Source organism: Camelus ferus, chromosome 6 (genome assembly GCF_009834535.1).
Source record: "Camelus ferus isolate YT-003-E chromosome 6, BCGSAC_Cfer_1.0, whole genome shotgun sequence".
NCBI classification, from domain to species: Eukaryota; Metazoa; Chordata; class Mammalia; order Artiodactyla; family Camelidae; genus Camelus; species Camelus ferus.
This window is the reverse complement of record NC_045701.1, coordinates 75,465,510-75,491,605: the sequence shown is the minus strand read 5'-3', so window position 1 is coordinate 75,491,605 and position 26,096 is coordinate 75,465,510. Positions and strand designations below refer to the sequence as shown.

Below are 26,096 nucleotides of genomic sequence, written 5' to 3'. Positions count from 1 at the left end.
GATACTGCTATGGACATCCTAGGTTTTAGGAAAACACTCCTCTAGCACAGAGGCAGAGAGGCATGGCTGTCTCTTTGCCCTCACCCACTGTAGTGGTGACTCCTGTGATCACCCCTTGCCTACCCTTTGTTTTTCCTCCATGAGACAGTTCCGAGACAGGGGTCCTGTCCAGTGGCCTTCCTCCTGTGATGTCATGTTGATGTCTTGTGTCTGTTTCAGGTGACACCGAAGAGCACCTCCCAGGACCGTCATCGTCCTCAGACCAGTCTGAGAGCTCCTCCGGAGAGAACCATGTGGTGGATGGAGGCTCTCAGGACCTTTCCCACTCGGAGCACGATGACTCCTTTGAAAAGATGGGCCTCATCTCTGAAGCAGTCTCGCCTCCTGGGACCCCTGAGCAGCCCCTGCCTGACCTGGCCTCGGCCATCAGCAACTGGGTTCAATTTGAAGATGACACCCCCTGGGCCAGCACATCACCACCTCGTAAAGAAACAGGTAGGTCCCGTGGGACAGGTGGCGGGCTGAGAAGGGTTCTCTTAGGTCCGTGCTCACCAGGGATGCTTTTCCATGAGAGAGGCCTGCTGGCTGTCAGAATCCTATTTTGTTTGCTTGAGAGCCCTGAAGCACTGGTCACATAGGCGAGAGCAGAGATCTCATCTGGTTTAATTCTGCAACTAGTTTTTGTTAGCATCAGCATATGGAAGGATTTATGTGTTTTGGGCCATTTCCAGCCTTTTACCCTTGTCCCTAGCTGTTGACCTGTCTCTGGAAGTATGCATATTTATTTCTCTATTAGTGATTGGAACTATATGTAAGCTCTTGATGAGTGTAAATGAATGTCTCTGAGTGTGAACCACCAACCATCTCCAATACAGTCACTGTTTTCATCTAGATGGTCTTGTGTCCCAGAGCTCTTGAATCCAAGTCTTCAGAGGTGGAGACTGTCATTCGTGGTCAGTCTCTTACTTTGTGGGAGAGCTGGGTGAACCAGGGGAGTTGTCAGTCCCCACCCTGGTGACCTGGCTCCTTACTATGCATGGAAACAGACCAAGGGTGAATGGGATAACCTTTAGGACTGTATTAGTTTTCTGTTTGCTGCTGTAACAAATTACCACAAACCTAGTGGCTTAAACAACACAACTTTATTATCTTAAAATTCTGTAGTTCGGAAGTCCGACATGGGTGTCACTGAGCTGAAATTCCTTTCAGGAGGCCCTAGGGGAGAAACTTTCCTTGCCCTTTCCAGCTTCTAGGGGCAGCCTGCATCCCTCGGCGTGTGGCCTCTCCTGTCTCCAAAGCCAGCAGTGCTGCCTCTCTGTGCCTTTCTTCTGTAGTCAGATCTGCCTCTGACTTCTGCCTTCCTCTCTGTTTTTAAGGACCCTTATGATTACACTGGGCCCATGAGGATAATCCGGGATTTCCCTGTCTCAGGGTCTTTAATTTAATCGCATCTGCAAAGTCTCTTTGCTGTGTAAGGTGACATTTTCACAGGTTCTGGGGATCAGGCTGTGCACTATTTTGTCTACCATAGAGACCTATTGGCGAAAAGCCAGTTTGGTTTTCGTTGCTGGGTTAACTATTTTGCTACTTTTGATTTTTGAAAACAATTCCTTTGTTTTTCAAATGTGTTTTCAATATCAGTAAAAACAATTTTAAGGAAATATAAAGCATAATTCTACTGTTTAACAGATATTCCCATTTTTATATAACAGTTTGCACGTTGATGTATACTTTTTGTGTTTAAGCATCAGATCTCTCAGTGAATTGTTGGTGGGAAAGCCACTCAAAGCCATGTGGATGAAATGACAGGGCCAGACAGGCTGCCCAGTCTGGCTAGAGGGAGGAAGTAACCCTTACTGAATACCTAACACTGGCAAGACAGTGGGCTAATTAAGCATTTGTGTATGTGGGGAAAAATTACTGAATGCTGGGTAGTGAATCAGTACAGAAGTATGTTTTATTTTTAAAAAGATACATTCGCTGACTATTTATTCTCTTGGACACTGTGCTCAATGCTTAAATTCCATCATCTCATGAACTCTTTGCAACAATCATATGAAGAAGGTATTAATATTATATTCATATGACACATGAGAAGACTGAGACAGACAATGGTTTGGGAATTTGCTCACAGTTGTATGCTAGGAAGTGGCAGGAGAGAGCTTTACCACCCAGCACTGGCCCCAGGATCTTTGAACAGCCCAGGGATGCTCTGTGTGGTATGTTTGTCTGGATCTTCCTGCTGCTACTGTAGTTTCCTCTGCTCCCTCATTCTTGGGGTGCTGGGGAGGCAACGGATGGATGGGGTGCTTTCTCCACTCAGTTGCCCTAAAATGGCCATGCCTTCAGATCACTGATTATGTTCAAGGCATTCAGCTTCTTTCATATCTTGTTCATACCTTACCTTTAGCCTCAAAGATGTCCTGATTGCTCAGAACTGTTTATATGACAGATGGATCAATTTGCTTTAACTCTTTACCACTTATTTTTGCAAAACAAACTTTGGAGTTAGTCATAATTATGTTGCCCCCATTGGACTGAGGATCTTAGCTTGTTATTGATAATGGTTTTGACTTTTAATGAGTTTAACTTTACATCATTAAAATGTTACCCTTTAAGGCAGATCTCTGGGGTTTTCTAAGACCGTCTCAAATGGTGTGTGGAACCAAAATTATTTTCATAATAATTCTAAGATTTTTTTGCTGTTTTTATTGCATTGGCATTTGCATTAATGGTGCAAAAGCAATGGCAAGTAAAACTTACAGCTTCTGTGTACTCATAGTTTAAAAAAAAAGTTAATTTCACTCAATAGCATTGATGAAGTAGTAAAGATTATTAATTTTATTAAATCTGGATCCTTAAATACATCTTTTTGATATTCTCTGTGACAAATTGGGAAATATGCAAAAAACGCTTCTGCTCTATGCCATGATATAATGGTTGTCTTGAAGAAAAATGGTTATTGTGAAAAAAAAAATTGTGTTTGAAAACTTTTTTAATTAAAATGAAAAAAACTTAATTAAAAAAATCAAAATTATTTAAAAATTTTTTTGAAAAGTCAAAACTGTGAAAAAAAATCCTTGATTAACAAAATACCAGCATTTTAAAGACAAGATCCTACCAACCCCTGCCTGTGGCAACACTTCACCCTAATCCTAGCCCTAGTCCAGTAAAACTCTACTTCCAAAAATAGGTAGCTAGCCTGTAGGCCACAGTTTGCTGATTTTGTATTTTTTTAAATATTGCATTTAAAATGTTATTTAATTACTGAGTTTTCTGGGCATCCACTTAAACTTTGCACCCAGGGCAAGTGCCTGACTTGCCTCACTCCAGTGGCAGCCCTGCATTGTACTAAGGATATAGGATTTATTGATATTACTAGAGAACACATCAAGAAATGGCAACTTTCAAGCACATGAAAGCATAATGTTGGCTTGAAAACTGCTCTAACATTACTAATTCCATCTGTTTCCCCATATGAAAATTTAATTCAGCCCTATAGAGAGGGGGCTTTCTACTGAGGGAGGAGCCTGTCGGCTGATTTCCCAGCAGACTTGAGACCCGATGTATTTATCCAGCCCCACTTTGGCCAGTGTGTCTAACCTGGGGATCCAGAAACCATGGAGGACTTTGCAGAGCATCAGGGTGGTAAAGAAAATGGTAATAAATCCAAGGGCCCTATCCCAACTCTCCTGTCGATACCCAACTGCCCATCAAGGAACCTACCAAATAAAGGAGCACAGGGTACATCCCTATTAGCTAAACTAGCCTTGCTAAGCAGGCCAGCTAGCTCATGGGTTTCCTCACGCGGACTGTGTTTAACAGGAAGAAAGAGTGAGTGGTTGGTAGAAGAACTAAGGCTAGGTGATAAGGAGGAGAACCTGGGCTTCAGCCCACTCAACACGGGTAATGCAGACACCCCCCAGGTTAGACAGTTCCATTCTGGAAACTGTTGGGCAGCTCACATTTTTAACTTGAATCCAAAAGGTTTGGATATATGTGCCCTGTCAGTGACATCACATACATTAACTGCAGGCATTACACCTGAATAGCAGTGTGTACAGCAACTGTCTTCATGGTGATAGAGACGATCTGAGGACATTTGTAATCACTGTTGCCTGCTCTATGTAGAAGGATGTTTGCAGGTGTGATAAAGTTAAGGATTTTGAGATGAGGAGATAGTCCTGGATTACCTGGGTGGGCCCTAAATGCAATTATATGTATGTATATAATAGGGAGGCAGAGAGAGATTCTGCCCACACAGAGAATGAAGGCAATGTGAAGACAGATCAGAAAGGGATTTGAAGATGCTGGCCTTGAAGACTGGAGTGATGAGGCCACAGCCAAGGCTGCCAGCAGCCAGCAGAAGCTGGAAGAAGCAAGGAACGGATTTTCCCCTAGAGCCTCTGGAGGAAGCATTGCCCTGTTGTCATCTTACTTTTGGCCCAGTGATTCCGATTTCCAACTTCTGGGTTCCAGAACTGTGAGAGACCACATTTCTGTTGTTTAAAGCTACCAAGCTTTTGGTGTAGCAGCCACAGGTAACCAACATACCAAGTCTCCAGAATCTTAAAGTGGAGCCAGGCTGGGAACAGGTCAGTATGGGCTAGTGGAGCATCTCTAACAGTGCGGACCATTTGTTAGGCAGCTGTTCTGTGTTGGCCACTATGCTTCCCCTCCAGAGGGTATAGCCCTCTGCACACTTTTTAAAGTTTACACCACCATGCATGCAGGTGGTGAAGTTCAGTCAGAACAGAGATTCCATGGAAACTGATTTTTGGCTTCAGCCCTCTTCCCAGTCATGTGGGTATTACCAAAATAAATACTCTTTCCTGTAATGTAGTTGCAGTCTCAGTTTATTCCCATTTTATTCCTCGTGTCTTATTTGCTTCCATTAAGTGCCCAGCACTCTCTGATTGGATGTCTTTGTGTCAGGAGAAAGGGAAAAATTGTGTGTCTTGGACCTGTCCCATGCAGCCTCTCTATGAATATCCTTGTATGAGAAAATCATGATGTTGGCCTCAGAGAAACAGGTGGGAGGATGACAAGGGAGGACTGGTGAGTGCCGTTCCTAGTCTGGATCCCTGGAAGCAAAGAGTGGAGCCTTACTCAGCCAGCTTGTTTCCTGCCAGCGCGTGCGCACACACACACACATACACACAAACACACACACACGGAGTACCTAAGTAGAGAAGTGTTATCCGGGATACTCTTTTCCCCTCCCCTAGTCCCCATGCCTCCACTCTTCCAGTTTTTCTGGCAGATAAAAAGCAAAAAAACCAAAAACAAAGAATTGATCTTTTAAGCTGTGCCATCTAAGAATAAAGCCAAGGAGGGCATTGGGTTTCAGCCTGGAAGGGGACTGCGCTAGCTGCCTTCATTAAAATGCTGGAAGCTGGAGGCATGGTGGAGTAAGAAACAAAGAGACTGTCATTGGTGGTAAATCTCTTAGTTTTGTGGCATTTAAATGCCACAGGCTGCATTGAGAAGCCAAGGAGTTGTTAGTCGCCACCCTGGTGACCTGGCCACTTATTTTATTGCGCACTGAAGCAGGCCAAGGTTGACTGGATAACCAGGAGCAACAGCTAGTGGGGAAAACAACTCCAGAAATGCTTAAATCCATCAAGGGAGCAACGTTCTTTTGGACTTCCACTAGGGCAGGGTTTGAAGCAAGTGCCATCGTGGTTGGTCTGGGGAAGAGGAGATACATGATCTCCCTCAGAAAAACAGAAGTGAAGTCAGCTGAGTGGCAGAGCCTTTCCATAACCACAGACATAGAGACGAGAGCCAGCACCCGTTCTTTGGACCTGAGGATACTAGGAATGAGAGGGTATATAAGACCATGCCTCTTGAACGTTTCGTGAAAGTTGTTTCCTCCACTAAAAGACCTGAAATGTGGTGAAGGCCAAATGTGGGATTTGGATCTCTGACCCAACCAGATCACATCGATAAATGTTCTCTTTAGAGAGATTTTCACTGGAATCTTAACTGTCAAACATTTAGACTTTGGACTTACATTAGCACAAGAATACCATTCACATCTCCAGTTGGAGAATGTGGTGTGGTAGATCTAGGCTGTGGTTCTTTCAGAAGCCCTAACAGGCCATCCCTTTAATTCACAGTGTGCAGGTTTGGTATGTGTGGCTATTTATTTTTTGGCTTAAGAATTTCACAGGTTGTAAAGTTTCCCTGGATGTCTACACTTGCAGAATCATAATTCAGCAACTGTTGATCACTAATGAGATCTGTGGAACCTGCCCAGGAACTTGTAGAATTTACTCCGTGGAAGTGTCACTCTACTCCATTGATACGCGTGTTACATGTGATCTGCTTACCAAGCATATTAAGAACTTCCCCTTAGGTAATAGCAGTGGTCTCAGGCCAACACATGCAGGCCAGCTACTGCCGGAGCACCCTTAGTCCTACTTCCTTGCACACCTTGGCACTGCAAGCCATCCTTGTGTTAGTTACTGTGGTGCTCCTCAAGCTTTATGAAAACCTTCACTTCTTTTCTCCTTGAATGACACATCTCTGTCCTGTTGGTCATGGAAGCAGTTCTGCCAATTCAAATGTGAGTATGGTAGAAATAGTAAACTGATTTAAAAATGAAAAGAAGGGAAAAAAAAGCAGGGATGAATGGGGTGGGAGTGGAGGGGGCAGAGGGACACTGGATATGATCACAGCAGCCAGTGGGTGATTCTCTTGGTGCTCTGAGGAGGTCATGAGACACTGGCCTCATGTCACCAAGAACTGAACAGTGAAAAATGTCAAAAAATTTAACTGAAAACTTGTTTGCTGAACTCTGAACTAAATGCATAGATATTCTGTTAAACCATGAGCAGAACCAAAGTGTTAAAAAAAAAAAAAAAACCACACACACAAAAACTTCTGGTGAATCTGTTCAAACCAAAATTGAACCTTTATACTGTTCCCTTAAAGAAAGACTTTTGAAAATGAATCTGAACCCAGGTGTATTTTATTCCCATTGGGTCCTTTACAGTAGTGTTTCTGAGTTTGCCTCGTTGCACAGAATTTTCCTAACGTCGTATGTTGCCTCCTCTGACTTTAAAATTCTACCTTGCACCAGAAAGACTGGAGCTGTCAGCTTCCCGATCACCTAAAATCTTCATAAAGATTCTCTCAGAGCAAGGGCTGATTTCACAGATGTGCATTTTACAAGTGAGCTTAGAATGTGTTTGCAAATGCATGCAGACAAATGGACTGAAAGAGCGAAGTTCATCCCCCAAATTAAAAAATATATGTATTAAGGCACTATTAACAGCGTGAGGCTTCCTGTTCACTCATCATGTTACGGGCTGACCTTCTTCCACGGACATGGCAATTTTGTGGCGAGGCCAAGGCTGAATTGGACCCATTATGCAGATACTGCAGGATATGCATAATTACAAACATAAAAAAAAAAACTTTGATTTCCGGAACATTTGTCCCACAGCCCAAGCGAAACACTAGCATTCCCTTGTCCTTCAAATGTCTCCCCTCCCAGCTTGGACTGAGGCCTTCCCATTGTGTCTGGGGAAGCTAATTATTTGGGACGAGAGAAAGAGCCATTTGTTTGGGGGAGGACCAGAAATGATGTCAGCCATTTAAGAGGGAGGCAGGGGTGACAGCTGAGAGACTTAATCCTGACGAGCCTGGGGTTAATTTCTATTATGTTTTTCATTCTGGCTACGGGGGATGGGTGGTGGGTGGGAGTCGGGTAAGAGGCCAACCACTGGGTGAATATGGAGACCAGGCGCCCTGCATTTGGCATGCATAAATATTTCCCTCCTCAACAGAGGAGGTCTTATTTTCTTTTAATACCTTGAATTGTTTTTCTCTGTTTTGAAATGTAATGAATGACCTTTCCGGAATCCAACTCGGACAGTGATGCACTCAGGAACGAATTTTATCAGAGCCCTTCTTCCAGGGCCCGCCTGGTGCCCCTGTGCCCCTCTCCACTGGGCTCCAGGATGCTCTAACCGCCACCTCCCCTGCTGTTTCCCACAATTTGTTTCTGCTCTTGCTGTTCCCTCAGCCTTAGAGCTCTTTCCCCACATTTGCACTCAGAGCTCTGCTCAGCCTCCCCTCCCTCTACCATCTCCCTGCTCTTTTCTGGCTTTAAATGTCTTTACAACCCTGAAATGGGGTTATATACTTACTTGTTCATTGTCACTCTTCCTCACTAGAGGGAAGGGACTTTGTCTCATTTACTCTGTATCCCAGAGCATGGTGCATGGAACTTAACAGGCGCTCATTTTGTACTTGTTGGATGAATGGATGAAAAGGGGAGAGATATCTATGAAACCTGCTGCGGACAGACTGCTGTTTATGTGAGTAATGAGCTGTTAGGAGGAACTTAAAGGATGGCTTCCTCAGTGAAGTGATTTTTTTTTTTTTAACAAAGTAGGCAAAGAAACTAGACCAGCTTCTTCCTCATCACTCCCTTTTCTTACCAGTTGATTGTTAGCATCAGTTTTTGATTCCCCATTTTATGCACACAGTATATATATACACATGCCACATGCATACACATAGATACATGACATATATGGACATAACATATGCACATACCGTGTACTCATGCCCATATAGCGTACATTTACATAGGCACACATATAACATATACACTTACATATATACCCATATAACATAGACACCTAACATAACAAATACATATTTTACTAAAACTCCAATATTCTCTTCCAGCTCAGCCTGGGGGCCATGTGGCCTGTTGCATCCTCACCCTCAGCATGGGACACGAAGCACAAAAAATTGCCCAAGCGTGCATTAATTAACTAGTTCATTCATGCAAAAAATATTAGGTGTTGGGAATGCAATTATGAGAAAGTTGGACACAGTCCCTGTTCTCCCCAAGGTTACCTAACAGTCAGGCAGTCTTGTTGCCATGAGGCCTTCTGGGGTGAGAAGAGCATCTCTGAACCGGTCCTGGGACAGCTGCATCATATTGCCAGCTATGAAATAGCACGTGAGCCACAAATGAAGCGTCGAATCAGATCTATTTTGTATTCATGGTTGGGTGCATTTACAGCGTTGGAAAAATCATTTAGCTCTAGTGAGTAAACATTGAATCATAAATAAAGGACATGGCATCAAAATGTGTAAGTATTTGAAATTTTTGTCTACCCAGGATTCCAAAGGATTAAAAGGGAGAAAGGTATTTTATTTGCTATATTACCTGTTTTAGCTGACAACTTGTAAGTTTATTATTTATTCAACCAATGGACTATGTACCGGTCATTGTTCACGGCACTGGGGATACAGTGGGATATTCCTGCCTGATGGAGTATACATTCTGCTGGGGAAGCCATACCAAAAACACGATCAAGAAGTAGATCCAGTGTGTGTTAGATAATGTGTTAAGTGGGAAGAAGTGAAAAATGAGGCAAAGAAAGGGTACAGGGTGAGGGAGGTTATGAAAATTAACCAAAGCTCAGGGAGTGAAGGCACTTTTGAGTGAAGACTTGGGAGAAGTGAGAAGAAAGCCTTGCAGAAATTGGGGAAGGAACCTACTAGGAGGAAGGAACTATAAGTGACCAGACCCTGGGGAGATGGCCATGTTTGTGGTGTGCGATTTGAGTGGAGTGAACTGGGGAGAAGTTCAAGAAGGAGATGTACCAGAGAGGTTGTGAAATCCTTGAGGGCACAATGAGCAGTTTGATCTTTATTTACTGTGGGAGAGATGGGAAGCTATGGGACGGTTTGGAGCCAGTGGTGTGAGCCAACTAGTCTTGAAGAGAGAGTTCTATCAAAACTGTATGGCCGCTCTGTTGAGAGCAGACTGAAACGAGGACAAATGGAGAAGCGGGGAGGCCACTGCATTGACCCAGGGGAGAATGGTGTTTGGGACCAGGGTGGTAGCCAGGAGATGGTGGGAGTGATTGGATTCCAGGCATGTTTTGAAGGTAGGACTAACAGAAGTTGTGATGGACCAAATGTGAGCAGAGTCAGGGTTTTGTTCTAAGCACTTGAAAAGGTGAAGGAGCTGCTGTGGAAGGGGTAATAGGCACTTAGTTTCCTACTTGTAAAGTCAGCGATCTAAAGCAAGATTGCCAGTAGATCTGGACATAAGCTTGGGTCTGGAAGTAACTACCACTTCACCGTTTTTGAGTACTTCCTTCGCACCAAGCACTTTTCCAGGTGCTTTTTCACTATTAACCAAATCCCTTTAAGAGGTGGGCACTATTTTCAGCTCCATTTTACAGGTGAAAACAGAGAAAAACAGAGGTATTGTCACTTGCCCCAGGCTACAGGGCTGAATGTGGGACATGAACCAGGCAGTCTGGATCCAGGGTCTTACACACAACCTCATCGGAAAGGAAGGAAGGCAGATTTTTTAAAAAAATTAATTTTTTTAGTTAATCTCTTTTGGGGAGAGGTAATTAGGTTTATTCATCTATTTATTTAATGGAGGTACTAGGGCTTGAACTCAGGACCTTGTGCGTGTTAGGCATACACTCTGCCACTGAGCTACATCCTCCCCACCTTGGGAAGGCAGATTTTTATCTGTTTTCCATTTTATTCCTTGCTGGATGGATGTGGTTACAAGGCATCGTGATAACAGCAACCTGCTGCTATCTGGCCCAGCTATAGAGGTCTGGCCCTGGGGAGAAGAGTCGGCTCTGGACTCAGTACTTTGTCTCACTTCTCAACTGGCCTTATGGCCTGAGGATATTCAGTTCAGAACCTAAGTAAAATGATTTACCTAAGATTTCTAAGCTGGTAAATAAATAAAGTGTATGAGACCAAATGAGAGCAGTTTGTCCCCCACAGTAGGGACTGTGCCTCTCGTAGGCACATTATACTCTTAGTTTATCTTTCAAGGGGAACTTGGGAGTTTTATCTAACAACCGTGAAGAGCTAATGTGAAAACACAAATAGTGAAAATAGTTTCCTTTCTCGGATAGTCTTTTGATATGTGGTTTTAATAAGCTTTATTAACTATCGAGTAAATACAAAGAAACATATCTAAAATGTATATTAAATTACGAAGAATGACAGTGCAACCTCTCATCCAGTTTAATAAATAGAATTCTGTCATCACCCAGAAGCTCCCATGTATCCCTACTGATCACGACATCCCATTTCCAGGCATCCTCTTCCTTCCTCCTCCATCACCACCTCCCTGGGTTTTGTGATAACTGCATTGCTTTTCCTAACAGCTTTCCTACCTACACATGCGTTGAGAATGATATAATTGAATTTCATGTTTTTGAACTTTATATAAAAGGAATAACACTGCATGTATTATTCTGTGGCTTGCTCCTTTTACATAACGTTATTTGTGAGATTTTTCCATGTCATTACCTGTAGGTACAGTGTTTATTTCATTATACACACACACACACACACACACACACACACATATATGTAAAATAATAAAAAAAAAGATATTTTTCCATTTCCAATAGTGGTGTATTACATTTCAGTGATAGACCTGCAATTCATTTACCTTTCTGTTAGTGGTGGATACTGAAGTTATTAAGGACATGTTTCTATGAGCATGCTTTTTGTCTTTTCTATGACCATTCTGAACACACATCCTGGTGAACACATGCAAGTGATTCTCTTGTGTAAAAGCATCAGAAGGGAACTGCCGGGTTGCAGGGTGTGTTTATCCTCCACGTTATCAGGTAACTTTAGCACCAACCTGTTTTCTGCAGTGGCGGTTTACTCCTACTCCACGCCCCCACCTACACTGGGATAGTCAGATATCTCTATTTTTGTCATTGAGAGGCTGGAAGAAGGGGAGTGGGGGAAGACTAATGGCATCTCATGTGGTTTTCATTTGCATTTCCTAGATTACGAATGAGGTTGCTTCTTTTTTTTTTTTTTGGTTTTTGCTTTCTTTCTGTTTCTCTTTCTCTCTCTGTTTCTCTCTCTCTCTCTTTCTTTCTTTCCCATTTTGATTTTTTTCTTTCATAAAATGACCATTCAAGTACTTTCTTGGAGGTGTCTCCCTTTTCCTTGCTGATTTCGAGGCGCTCTTTGTGGATATCCTTCTAGGGTTCCTTGTGGATGTGAAGATGTTATCTCCTTCCCGGTGGGTGGTCTTTTCACTCTTTATGGTGCCTTTCAGTGGGAAGAAGTTCTTAATTTTAATGATATGAAATTTGTTTATTTTTCTTTTATGCTCAGTGCTCTGTCTTGATAAGGAAAATATTTCCCTACCCCAAAGTCATGATCATATTTAGCTGTATGTCTTCTAAAATATATCTTGTGTAGCCTTTCACACTTTGGCATTCAACCCACTTAGAATTGATTTTCCTGGATGGTGTGAAGTGGGAGTCTAATTTCATTGTTTTCCATATAGTAGTATTTTCCCAATATTATTTCTATAATTTATTTTAATGAATATTTATAAATATATTTATATTATTAAAATTTGATTCCTTTCATGTCTAAATAGTGTGATTTTGCTTAATACGAGGGAAAAAACATGCTAGGATTTTGGGAGTGCATAACTCTATAATCTAGTTTAGGGGGACTTAACATCTTTACATCATTAATTCCTTCAATCCCTAAATATAGTCTATCTCTTCACTTATTTAGGCCTTCTCTATGGGTCTGTTAATAAACTTGAGAAGTATCTCCTCTGAGGCCTTGCACATCTTTTGTTAGATTTATTACTATGTATACTTCATATTTTTTGTCGCTGTTGTAAATGCTATCTTATTTTAAATTTCATTTTCTAAGTATTTTTTGCTGGTTAAAACTTTTCAATACCTTTTCTTTGCAAAAGACCCTGTTCAGAAAATACAGACACACTCATGTGTGCTGGTGGGAATACAAAATGGTACAGCAATTTTTGGAATACAATTTGGTAGTTTCTTATAAAACTAGATATACAGTTACCATATAACTCAGCAATTATACTCTTCGGCAAATGGAAACATGTTTATACAAAGACTTGTACATGAATGTTCATAGCACGTTGATTTATAATAGCCAAGAACCGGAAACAACCCAGATGTCCTTTAGCAGGTGAATGGTTAAACTGACTGAAGTACATCCATACCATGGAATATTACTCAGCAATGGAAAGGAAGTAATTGATACCTTCAGCAACTTCAGTGAATGTCAAAGACATTATGCTGAGTGAGAAAAGTCAATTCTGAAAGGACACATACTGCATGATTGCATTTATTTAGCATTCTTGAAATGACAAAATTATAGAAACGAAAACAAATTAGCGGTTGCCAAGACTTAGGACCCAGGCATGAGGAGAAGAGGTGGGAGTGGATATAAAAGGGCAACATGAGGGATCCCTGTGGCAGTGGAACTGTTCTGTATCTTGTCTACGGTGACGGATACACAAATCTACACATTGATAACATTACAGAGAGCTAAATACACACAGAAACACATGCACAACATGTAAAACTGGGGAGATAGGAAGAAGATTGGCGGATTGTATTAATGTCAGTTTCTGAGTTGTGATGTTCTACTGGTAAGTGGTGGGGATTCAAAGGAAAGGATGATTAGAGGGGGAAAAAACGTGTAAAAAGACTTCTTAGAGGGGCAGTAGTTTAAAAAAAGTTGAGACTGTGTTAAGCCAAGCTTGTATTAGACAAACTCTAGTTATGATTTAATTATCCCTTTTCATAGATTACTACATTCTCTCTGATAATTTGTTTGGGATTCTTATATCGATGTGATTGAGATTGGTCTGTAATTCTTATTTTGAGGATATAAATATAAAGAGGTGCACTTTGTCAGGTTTTGATATCAGGAAATGCTAACTTCATAGAATGAGTTAGTGAGTGGTTGTTTTTTGTGCTTTGGAATAGTGGAAGATTGAAAATTTTTTTTTCCTTTAAAGTTTAATACAGCTTTACAGTAACCACCTGGCCTGACATTTTCCTTGAGGGAAGATTTTAAGGACTGATCCACTTTATTTAGTGGTTATTGGATGTCAGTGTTTGTTTGTTTTGGGGGGGAGGATTAGATTGATTGATTAATGGAGGTACTAGGGATTGAACCTGGGGCCTCATGCATGCTAAGCATGTACTCTAACCATTGTGCTATTCCCTCTCCTGAAGTCAGGTTTTTAACTTATTTCTCAGATCAGTTTTCGACAATTATGCTTTCCTACAACTTCTGTAATTTTACCTGTATTTTCAAGTGTATTGGTGTAAAGACAGGCATTTTCCCCTCATTGCCTCCTTAATCTCTATAGCACTTGCATTTTATGTATCCTTTTTCATTCTTAATGTTACTTATTTGTGCTTATTTTTTTCTTGACAAATTTTCAATTCTGTTAGTCTTCTCAAAGAATCTTTTACCCACGTGTTTTTAAAAATTTCAATAATTTATGCTTTTATGTTTGTTATTTCCTTTTTTCTAACATCGTTGGATTTATTTTGCTGCTCTTTGTAACTTGATAAGTTGGAAGTTTATTACATTACATTTAAGTTCTTTTCTCATAGAAGCAGTACAACTTTTTTCCCCCATGAGTTCTTTTTTATTATTATTTAAAGAATTTTTTAAATTAGACTATAGTCAGTTTACAATATTGTATCAGTTTCTGGTGTACAGCATAATGTTTCAGTCAAACATACACATGTATATTCGTTTTCATATTCTTTTCCATTATAGGTTACTACAAGATACTGAATATCATTCCCTGTGTGATGCAGAAGAAACTTCTTGTGTATCTATTTTATATATACTAGTTGTTAGTATCTGCTTATCTCAAACTCCCAATTTATCCCTTCCCACGCCCTTCCCCCCTCACCCCCATAATCATTACTATGTCTGTGAGTCTGTTTCTGTTTTGTAAATAAGTTCATTAGTGTCTTCTTTTTTCTTTTTTAAGACTCTACATGTGAGTATTGGTATTCTTTCATATGGTATTCTTTCTCTTTCTGGCTTACTTCACTTAGAATGTGAAGTAAGGTCCATCCCTGTTGCTGCAAATGGCATTATTTTATTTTATTTTTCATGGCTAAGTAGTATTCCATTGTTTACATATACCACAGCTTCTTTATCTACTCATCTGTCACTGGACATTTAGGTTGTTTCCATGTCTTGGCTATTGTATATAGAGCTGCTATGAACATTGGGGTGCATGTATCTTTTCGAATTAGAGATCCCTCCAGATATATGCCCAGGAGTGGGATTGCTGGATCATATGGTAAGTCTATTTTTAGTTTTTTGAGGAATCTCCATGCTAGTTTTTATAATGGCCACACCAAACTACATTCCCACCAGCAGTATGGGAGGATTCCTTTTTCTCCACACCCTCTCCAGCGTTTAACGTCTGTGGACTTTTTAATGTTGGCCATTCTGACGGATGTGAGGTGATAATTCATTGTAGTTTTGATTTGCATTTCTCTGATAATTAGCGATATTGAGCATTTTTTCATGTGCCTCTTGGAGTTGCTTGTTTAGGTCTGCCCATTTTTGGATTGAGTTGTTTGGTTTTTGTTATTAAGCTGTATGAGCTGTTTATATATTCTGGAAATTAAGTCCTTGTCAGTCTCACCATTTGCAAATATTTTCTCCCATTCTGTAGGTTGTCTTTTTGTTTTACTTATGGTTTCCTTTGCTGTGTAAAAGCTTGTAAGTTTAATTAGGTCCCCTTTGTTTATTTTTGCTTTTATTTCTATTGTCTGGGTAGACTGCCCTAGAAGAACATTATTCAGGTTTATGTCAGAAAATGTTTTGCCTATGTTTTCTTCCAGGAGGTTTATAGTGTCATATCTTATGTCTAAGTCTTTAAGCCATTTTGAGTTTATTTTTGTGTATGGATTGAGGGGAGTGTTCTAATTTCACTGATTTACATACAGCTGTCAGTTTTCCCAGCACCACTTCCTGAAGAGACTGTCTTTTCTCCATTGTATATTCTTTCCTCCTTTGTTGCAGATTAATTGACCATAAATTTGTAGGTTTATTTCTGGGCTCTCTATTCTGATCCATTGATCCTCATGTCTGTTTTTGTGCCAATACCATGCTGTTTTGATGACTGTAGCTCTGTACTATTGTCTGAAGTCTGGGAGGGTTGTTCCTCCAGCTTCAGTTTTTTTCTTCAGTATTGCTTTGACAATTCTGGGTCTTTTGTGATTCTTTATACATTTTGGGATTATTTGTTCTAATTCTGTGAAAAAAGTCCTGGGTAATTTGATAAGGATCACATTAAATCTGTAGATTGCTTTGGGTAGTATGGCCATTTTAACAATATTAATTCTTCCAATCCAAGAGTATAAGATATCTTTCCATTTCTTTAAGTCATCTTTAATTTCCTTAATCAGTGTTTTGTAGTTCTCTGCATATAAGACTTTCAGCTCCTTGGTCAGATTTATTCCTCAGTATTTTATTTTTTGGGTGTGATTTTAAGAGATTGTTTCTTTACTTTCTTTTTTTGATATTTCATTGTTAGTATAAAGTAAGGCAACTGATTTCGGTATGTTAACTTTGTATCCCATCTTTCCCTGATAGTACTGTTTACCTGCATTCTTAAAGTTTTCCCAAATAGTGTTTTCATTATTCTTTGGTTCTGAATATTTTCTAATATTCATTAAGATTTCTTCTTTGACCAAGGAATCATTTAGAAGTATGTTTGTTAATTTCTAAATTTTAAGTTGTCTTGTATCTAGTTTAGATAAATAGATACTAGTTTTCTAGATAACTGATTTAGATAACTAGATACTCAACTGTATTGTGATCAGTATTCATGGTCTGTTTGATAGCAATTTTTTTGAAATTTGTTATAACTTGCTTCATGTCATAGCTTGTGGTCACCTGTTATAAAAGTTCTAGGTGTGATTATAAAGACTATGCATTCTTCACCTGCTGAAGTGCAGTGTTCTGTGTATGACCATTGGATCAGCTTGTTCACTTTGTTGTTTATGTATCTTCTGTTTCCTTGCTGATTTTTTTGCCTGCTTGATCTGTCAGTTACCAGTAGAGGTACATTTTAAAATCTCCCATTATGATGATGGGCATTTCTTGTCTTCTGTAGTTCTGTCAACTTTTACATTAATAGTAAATAAATTTACTATTAAATATATGTAAATTTAGAACTATAATTATATATTTCTGATGAATTAAAAATTTTACTATTTTGTTGTAACATACTCTAACAATGCTTTTTACATTAAAATCTATCTATGTTCTCTAATATATTGTTTCTTTTCATTAATATTTTATCTTATATGGCTTTCTTATTCCTTTAATTTCATGATTGATGAATCTTTATATTTTAGATATGTCTTTTATAAACACGCATTGGATTTTATTTTTTATTTAGCCTGGCAGTCTTTTTCTTTTAACTGGAACACTTAGTCCACTTATATTTATTATTAGTTACTGATATAGTTTTGTTTCTATCATCTTCTGTTTCTGTTCTTTTCTCACCTTACTTGCTTTGAGATTAGTTGTCATTTTTGTTTGTCTGCCCTGTCCTTATTTTATCCTTATTCTTTGAAGATGTCTTCACTGAGTAAATGGTCCTATTTGATAATTTTTTTTTTCTATTTGCACCCTGAAATATCCATTGGTTTTTCTTGCTATTGAGAAAGTGGCAGTCAGTCTAATCACATTCCTTTGAAAGAAATCTTATTTTCTCTCTGGTAGCTTTTAGGATCTTCTCTTTGTCTTTGGTCTCACAGCTTTGATATCTACTTGTGGAGTTATTTTTGGTTGCCATGTTGAGATACCTTGGGACTTCTAATCTGACAAGTAAAATCTTTCATAAATGTGGGGCCAACTGATGTCCTTCAAAGTCCGATGGCCCCCATTCCTGGGCTCTAGGATGTCTGCCTGTGATCCCTCAACAGATAAAGTACATTCTTTACTGGGTGTGTTTGCCCTAACAAACTAATAGCCCTAGGTAATGCCTAATCTTGTAATAGCTCAGGCTGGTTTGTTTCAGTCCACATCTCCACCTTATGAGTCATAAAACCCACTGCCCTTCATGGACCCTAAATTCTTACCTCACCTCACCTACAGCCAGTAAGAGACTTGCGCACAAACCAATCAGGCACTTTGTGACCCAACCTTATGAAACACCCCAATAACTGGCCCTCGGTGCTCACACAAAGCACCTCTCAACTCTGTGGCCCACTGTTGTCTATGGCAGCGTACCCCTAATAAACTCTTTTTCTATTCCATATTTTTTCTCTGGTAAATACTTTTACCAACCTGTGTGCGTCACCATGTTACTGACAGGCCGCCCCATTCTGTCTCACACAGTGAATTCTGGGAAATTGTCAGTCAGCATTGTTTCAACTATTGCCTTAGGAACTCAGGTTAGATGTCTATGGGAACTTCATACTCTGTCCTCCATGGGTTTTAATCTCTTTCATAATTTCATCTCTTTGTCTCCCTATGCTATCCAGTCAATTTTGTATTTATAGTGTTACTGAACCAAACTTGGGTCTGCTTGTCTGCTATACAGCAATGCCAATTTTCTAATGCTGGGTTGTGGTAAAGGAAAGTACAGTGTTTTGCAGGGTGCCATGCAAGGAGAATGTGCAGCTTATGCTCAAGAGACCCCAACTCTCCAGTGGCTTTCAGGAAAGGGTTTTTAAAGGCAACAATTTGGGTGAGGGTTGCAGCTCATGGACTTTCTTCTAATCAGTTGGTGGTGGAGTAACAAGGTGATGTTTTTGGGAATCTTAATCACCAACCTTCTGCTTCCAACCAGCTGGGGTCTACATGCTTGTGGTCAGCATGTATTTACCATCCTCCACTTGAGTGAGGGCCTTAGTTTCTACAGAACAACTCAAAAGATTTGTGTCAGATTGTTATGTATATTTCTTGAGGAGGAACTAGGACTCTGTTTTCTGCTGAGCTATTGTTTAAGCTATCATTGCTTTTCTGCTTGACTGCTTTTCCTTTGTTTCTGCATTCCCTCACTTCCCTAATTAGTAACTGCTTGAGTCTGCTCTTTGGTACTCAGGGAAGGCCTATGAGACTAAACCCTTTTTCAATAAACAAGGAATGGAGGACAAAGAGGGGCTTTTGTATCAGGGAGGGACCTGAAGGGTCCTGCTCTGTTTTAGTAGTAAGTATTTTAACTGAGTCTCTTTGCATACACCTGAAACTAACATTGTAAATCAATTACAGTTCAATAAAAAATAAAATAAAACAGCATTTTTTCTTCCAAAGTTCATTTAGTTCTTTTTGAATTCTATGTGCTCCTTTCTCAATATTTTCTTTTCTTAGTTTCTTGTTTTCTTAAACGTATTAAACATACTTATATTTTATGCTTAATAATTCTAGTGTCTGAATTCTTTGTAGGTCTGATTCTGTCTGCTTCTTCCCTCCAGTCCTCCCTCCCCTCTCACATCAATTCATGGTAAATTGATTTCTTATGTATTTCGTGATTTATTTATTCATGATTTTTAAAATTTTAATTTTAGTTTTAATTTTTTTACCATGTGCTCTTCCAATTGAGGAACATTCTTTGTGGAAAGGCTGGTTTTAAAGGATCTTTCTCCAGAAAGGATTAGTAGTTGCTTTTCCCTGGTTTCTTGAGGCCGCTATCAACTTGGAAATACTTCAAACACTTTCTCAGACTGGCAGCTTTTCAGACCACACAAGTAGCTTTAGCTGCAAACTCCTATATGTGACAACCTGTGGTTATAAAGTCTCAGATTTTTTTTTCTCTAACTTACTCCCAGGCTTAAGGCAGGCAGTTGCCTTTCCTATCCTTAGCTTAGGGTTATTAGTGGAGGGATGTTCCTCATTTACCTTTTAGCTTAGCCCTTTGAGAACTCCAGCTTTGTGCAACAGATCTTCTGTTAAATTTTCCATCTTGAGTAAGCCCTAGGATTTTTTCTCCTTTGCCTTTGTTGGCAGGAAGAAATTTTCCCTCTCCTCTTCTAGATTCTTCTGACTGGTCTAGGAATTAAATTAACTGAGACAGATTAACAGAAGAAAATCAAACAAAAGGTTAATAACATGAAAACATGGGGGAGACCCAGAAAAACTGAGTAACTTGTCATAGTGACTGAAACCCTCACCTTTTATACCATCCTCAGCTAAATACAAAAGAGGATGTTGAGGGGGAGAGGTTACCAGAAAAAGCAGAGTAAACAAGGGTGATTATGATACTGGTTTAAATCCAAGCCTTCTCCGCTGATAAGAGTTTCTAGAGATTTGGTCATCCTTCTCTTCTAGGTATGGCATGAGGGAGACACCTTTACAAATGAGATTTCTGTTACAAATGTAAATGTTTTTTAAAAAGGGTAGCTTCTACTTGGTTTTCAGAATTTTTCCATGTCTTCTGTTTCTTAGAAAATAACCAGCTTAAAATAATTAATATGCCAGAGACATCTTTTAGGGTGGCAAATTCTGCTCCCCTACACCTTCTTCACAAGAGGTTGAAAAAATTGAAACTTAGTTTGTACTGGTTTGTACAAAATCCTCAGAGTGTGAAAATCAGGTTGTGCGCTCTGCTTATCATTTCTGGGTTCCAGCTTTCACTTGGCCTCTCATAACTCTTTACTTTCTTGCCTGCCCTGTAGTGTATTTTAAATAGTGTTGTTACGTTTATCTAATACTTTAATTATATTTCCACAGGAGTTCAGCGTCTATTCCACAATACTGTAGGAAATGGCAGTCCTGTGATAAAACTTTTACAAGTTCAGTTTTGCTTTTGCTTTTTTTAGTTGTTTCTCTTTCTTTTCTTTTCTTTTCTTTTCTTTTCTTTTTCTTTCTTTTCTTTCTTTCTTTCTTTCTTTCTTTCTTTCTTTCTTTCTTTCTTTCTTTCTCTTTCTTTCTTAGTGTTTTATTGTTTTTCTATGTTTGTGTGGGAGTTTTATAGGTAAAATTTCAGTTTTAACAATCTAATATAAATTGTCTGTGTATAAACTGTTATGGAAAGATTTGTGGTACTTCTTTTTTGTTTGTTTGCTGGGGTTTTTTGGGGGGGAGGTAATTAGGTTTATTTATTTTAATTTAACTTTTTTTTCTTTTTTTTTTAATGGAGGTACTGAGGATTGAACCCAGGACCTCATGTATGCTAAGCATACACTACCGCTTAGCTATACCCTCCCACCATGGTACTTCTATTGACATAACCAACAAATACTTATTGAGTGCCTCCTTTGCACCAGGTACTATTCTAGGAATGGGGGCTTGAGCAAAGGAGAAATAATTTTTTCTGTACCCTTCTAGTTGAGAATCCCGTATAATAAAAAATTAATAGGAGAAAAAGAAACAGAAGTTTAATAGCATGTATACTCCTGTAACTGGATAACTCCCCAAAATAACCCAAGCCACCACCAGCTAAAGGCAAAGAGGATGCTGGGGGTAGGGAAAGGCCAGTTTGGGGAGGCTTTTAGGAAAAGCCCAGGAAACAAGGGTAAGGCTGTTATGCGGATTTAAGTCCTTCTCCACTGATAAAGGGTTTCAAGAGGTTTGGCCCTCCTCCTTTTCCTGCTACAGAGAGGGAGACAGCCTTACAAATGGAGATTTCCCTTATAAATGTGAATATCCCTTATGAAGGGGTAACTTTCACTCAGTTTTCAGAGCTTCTCCCTAGTCAGCTGTTTCTTAAAAATAATCAGCCTAAAATAATCCTTAGGCCAAAAAGACATATTTTGGGGTGGCAAATTCCGCTTCCCTTCAGGGTACAGAAGTGAACAATAATAGACCAAGACCCCTGCCACCAAGGAGCTTGAGTTCTAGTGGGGAAGACTGGATATTAGTATGTTAGAGATAACACTGAGGAGAAACAAAGCAGAGGAGGGTTCATTGCCTCTTCGGAGAAAACAGCTCAGGAGTATCTCACTGAGAGGGTGACATTTTTAAAAGAAAATGGGGTGTGAGCCATGAGCACTCCCGAAAGAGAAAAGACCTGTATGTCTTATAAATGCCTAAGAGAATACAGAATGAAAATTCTCTGTGGCTTCATATTTATACTGTGTCACAAATATTGCTATTTATTTTTTTCCCATCTTAAATCTCAATTTCTCTTCCTGTTTCTTAACTCAACACTGTAATTTTGATTCTCTAGCCAGGAGACCTGACTCTGTCTATCTTTTTGGACAAGCTACTTAACCTCTTTGAGCCCTGTTTCCTGATGTATAAAATAAGACCACTGCCTAATTCAAGACTGATGGGCAGTATGAGCTAACATTTGTAAAAGTTCATGTCAAAAGACATTTCATGGGCACTCAATAATTGCTAGTTTCTTTTTTATTCTTCCTTCCGTGTCCACACTCTTCTGAGCACTGGTTTTCAGTACTTGTCAGTAAATTTGCAGTAAGATTCTTATGTAACACCATGGGGAAACCATGTGGTAGGCAATTAACTAAAGACAAATTAGAAACATTAGAAGATTTGACTTCAAGAAAAAAAAAAAAAGAAGAAGAAGAAACTTTCCAAAGTGGATTTTACTGAATTTGATGTTCAGGGTTAAGGAGATAAAGCCAAGCCCTGTGCATTTTCCCCTTAAAGATATTTTTCATTGTGTTGCAGGTCAGCAGCCCCAGTGGATCTCAGTTTGCATTTGTAACAGTCTGCCGATTCTTATTACAGTCAAACTCAAAGCAAGCAGTGACGTATCACATCCATATGCGAATACGTTAATATTCACATATTTTTCCCTTAACTCAATCTAGCTCTAATTTTGCAGTGTAGATTGCTGAGGTTTCTTCAGATTGTTGGCGTGCCACTAAAAATGGAGGAAATGTAAGAGTAAAGATGAAACTGCAAGGCTCATGTAGTTTGGGTCTAAATGAAGTGAAACCAGGATTCAGAAATAAAAGCAAACCGTAAAACCACTCCTGTCCTTTAGTGAGCTTTTCTCTGATTGGAGGGTCATGTGACCTTAGTTAGTCCCTGTTTTGATGCTGACTCATAGTGGGGTCTCAGTCAATTAGTTTTCCCCGTCGATATCATGAACGATACTGCATACCCTTCCTTGCCTGGTATGGCTGTTGAGATTTCATAGGATCTGAACAACATCAAAGTCAGACAAGCACTAAATATTAACAAAGTACAACTATTTATATTGTATGCTTTTGGTTTTTGGTCTGTCCCCAGCCCTACCATTGACTGTGCCCTGCTGGACGTGCCCTTCCTTCGACTCCCTGGGGAGATGCCCTCTGCCCTCTGAGAGCAGCTGGACCACACATTCTGAAGATACCAGTAGCCCTAGTTTTGGCCCCTCGTACACAGACCTGCAGCCCATCAGTGCTGAGGAGCTGACGAGTGGCCCAGCTTCCAGGGCTGACTCGACTGGTAAGATACAGCCCTAAGCCAGAGGGCTCTGCAAATCACTTTGGTGACCTGTTGCTACTTCTCAAATCTCTGCAGCCTGCTTTGTTTGCAATGAGTTCAGGAGTATTCATCCAGTTAAAAAGCTAGAATCCTAAGTGTTTCAGAATTGCACTGGGGAAAAGAAAACATGCATACAGACTGGCTGGTTGGTTGGCAGATTATTAATACTGGGAAATCATTTGACAGTATATTTAAGGTGTTATTTTCTGACTGTTCAGTACAAGTACTGTTCCCTGGCAATTTATTTTCTCCTTGAATAACTGAACTATGTGTAATATGCACAAGGCTGAATCTTTCATTCCACCACCCACACATCTTCTCTGTTCAGCAAGAGGGAGATTAGATTTAAGCAGAGAAAAAGTAGATGTTATGTGAAGTGGAATGAGAATCAGGACGCAGCCACTGCATCTAGAGTACAAATCATTTTGCAGTTATGTTTATTTGGTGGTGCATGAATTGAGCTATTCGCCAGTCTATGGCATCCCATGTTCTCATTTGTTAAATTTCCAGTAGGTGTAGGATGGAATGCTGGCTGGCTCTGCAGGTGGAATATGGGCCTGTCAACAAGCACTATATTGTGGGTTGGTTTTAGGTTGGCACTGGAAAGATGCTGCGTGTTCTTATGTTTTGGTTATTTGGCCCTAGGGATTGTTTTCCTTTGAAAGTGACAGAGTTCCTGATTGTTTCTCAGATTTTACCCAGCGTGTCCAACAATACTTGTTTTTCCGTCTCAAAGATGTTGTTTAGGAATTTGTCTCTGGATAATTTTTCAAATTTGGCTAACATTTGCCCTCATGCTGTGTATTTCTTGGGGGGGGGTTCTACAAGTAGAAAAAGGAATCTCTCTTGCAGACTAAAGGGTTCAGGCAGGATTTGGCTTGGTATTTGATAATATTGTAAGGAATCTTAGTTTATGACAGTCTCTCTTTCTCCACGAGCCACAGTTCTTTGTAGCATTTTGTTTTCACCGACACTCTCAATTCTGCTTGGTTGTCTGTGGCTGATGATCTCAGTCAGTGGCTGATCTGTGCTCCCACAACCCCATCTCCGCCACTGGGAGCATTTTGTGGATGGGGAGGCACCGTCAGGAGCTGAGGCAGCGAGGAGGAGAGGCTGTGCCTACCTCCCCTTCGCCTCTTCTTTCTCCCAGCCTCCCTGCCAACTCTTCCCATGGACGAGGCAGACGACGTGTTGGCTGAGAGCACACAGACACTGGAATCAGACTGCTTAGGTTCAGATCCTCCTTCTGCTATTTGCCAGCTGTGTGACCTTGGGCAAGATTCTGAATATCTTTATAGCTCAATTTCCCCACCTGGAAAACGGCCATAATAATAGTACTTACCTCACCAAGTTATTACGCACTCCAAGGGAGACAGTTTACGGAGAGCAATGTACATACACAACGCCTGACACAGAAAAAGTGATCGTCAGCGTGCACTTTCTTCCCTCTCCTGCCCCAGTGTTCTTAAGCCTTTAGAGATGCGGACGGTGGGCTCCTAACTGCAGGAAAAGTCAAGGTCTCTAGGCTCAGGCTGTTTTTCCAGTGGCCTCTCTACTTAGGTGAAAATTGCCTTAATTCCTAGAGGTTCAAATGATGAAAACCAGAGTCCTAGCCTGAACTGGACATTATTAATCTGTCTCCAAATCTTGTAATTATTTTTAGTATCTTCCTTTTCATTGAAAGCCTTCTCCCCCGTTGCTTTGGTCAGGGTCCTAGGCAGGTAGCAGATGGTACCTTCAAAAGGGCTTATCTGAAGAGAGTTTCATGAATGGACTCTTACAGAGGCAGCAGGAGCTAGAATCATGGAAGAGGGGCTGCCCCCCCCCCCCACCAGGCGCTATGGCTGTGATGGGACAGAACCACTGCCGGACACTTGGCAAAGAGGGGAGAGAGAGGGGAGTAAATACCCAGATCTTGTGCTGCTGCTGCTTTTCATCAGATGCTGCTGGAAGACAAAGGGCCCGGAGCCCTGGTGAGGCAGCCCACCGAGGTCAGCCCCCAGGCCACAGAGCAGGTGGGGAAGGGTGCAGAGTGGCTTTGGGTGAGGGGAGGTGATGGAGCAGATGGAGAGGAGCATACACACTTCCGTTCCCAGCAGGAACTAAATGGCCTGTAGGCTGGGGTCACTCCAGAGACACAAATGCAACCTAGGACTGGAGGATGATGAGTGATGCTTTTGGTTCTCTCCTTCAGCAGGAGGTGGTTTCTGTAGCTTCAGGGAGGCTAGAGGTCTGGCCTCCTTTGCAGAAGGAGTCGTATTCACAGCCCGGAGTTCCTGAGCGTATGCTTTGTGCCAGATGTGGATTGTCTCCGCCTTTACAAGGATCCTGTGGGCAGGCATCATTTTCCCCACCTAGTTGACCTGAGTCTGTGGGAGGTTAAGAAACTTATTTAAGAGAGTACTGCTAAGAAATGCATGAATCTGCATTTCAATTGATGTTCCAAAGCCTTTTCCAGTGGTTCCCAAGCCTGGCAGTGCACCAGAGTCATTATGTTATCAGTCACCTTCTAGACCTGCTGTACAGACAGGTATAGAGGATGGAGATATAGATATAGATATAGATATAGATATAATTTCATTCATTCCAGCACTCAAGGAAAGAGCTTATGTTTCCTCAACAGACGTGAGTGCTTACAGAGAACTGCTGTGTGCCCACACTGTTGTGCTGCACTAACAAGTTTCTGAACACTGCATTTTGAAAAGAAATATCCTAGTTCTTTAGTAATCGGACAAGGGATTGGCCCAGGTGCTGGCAGTGTGTCCATCTGCTCATGATGGAGTGGTCTTCCTTTGCATCTCACCTCCACCCACTCTCCAGGCCCAGAGGTGGCACTGGTGTGC

The 26,096-nt window shown here is 40.6% G+C and overlaps 1 protein-coding gene across 2 annotated transcripts in view; it reads left to right on the top strand.

Moving 5' to 3' along the window:
- STON2 (stonin 2) overlaps positions 1-26,096 on the top strand; it is a 139,601-nt gene that overhangs the window by 31,040 nt on the left and 82,465 nt on the right. For both annotated transcript variants that reach the window (XM_032482460.1, XM_032482461.1), the window contains exons 3-4: positions 220-495; positions 23,017-23,214. In XM_032482460.1, coding sequence (XP_032338351.1) covers positions 220-495; positions 23,017-23,214 — 474 coding nt within the window. The remainder of the gene's footprint in view (positions 1-219; positions 496-23,016; positions 23,215-26,096) is intronic.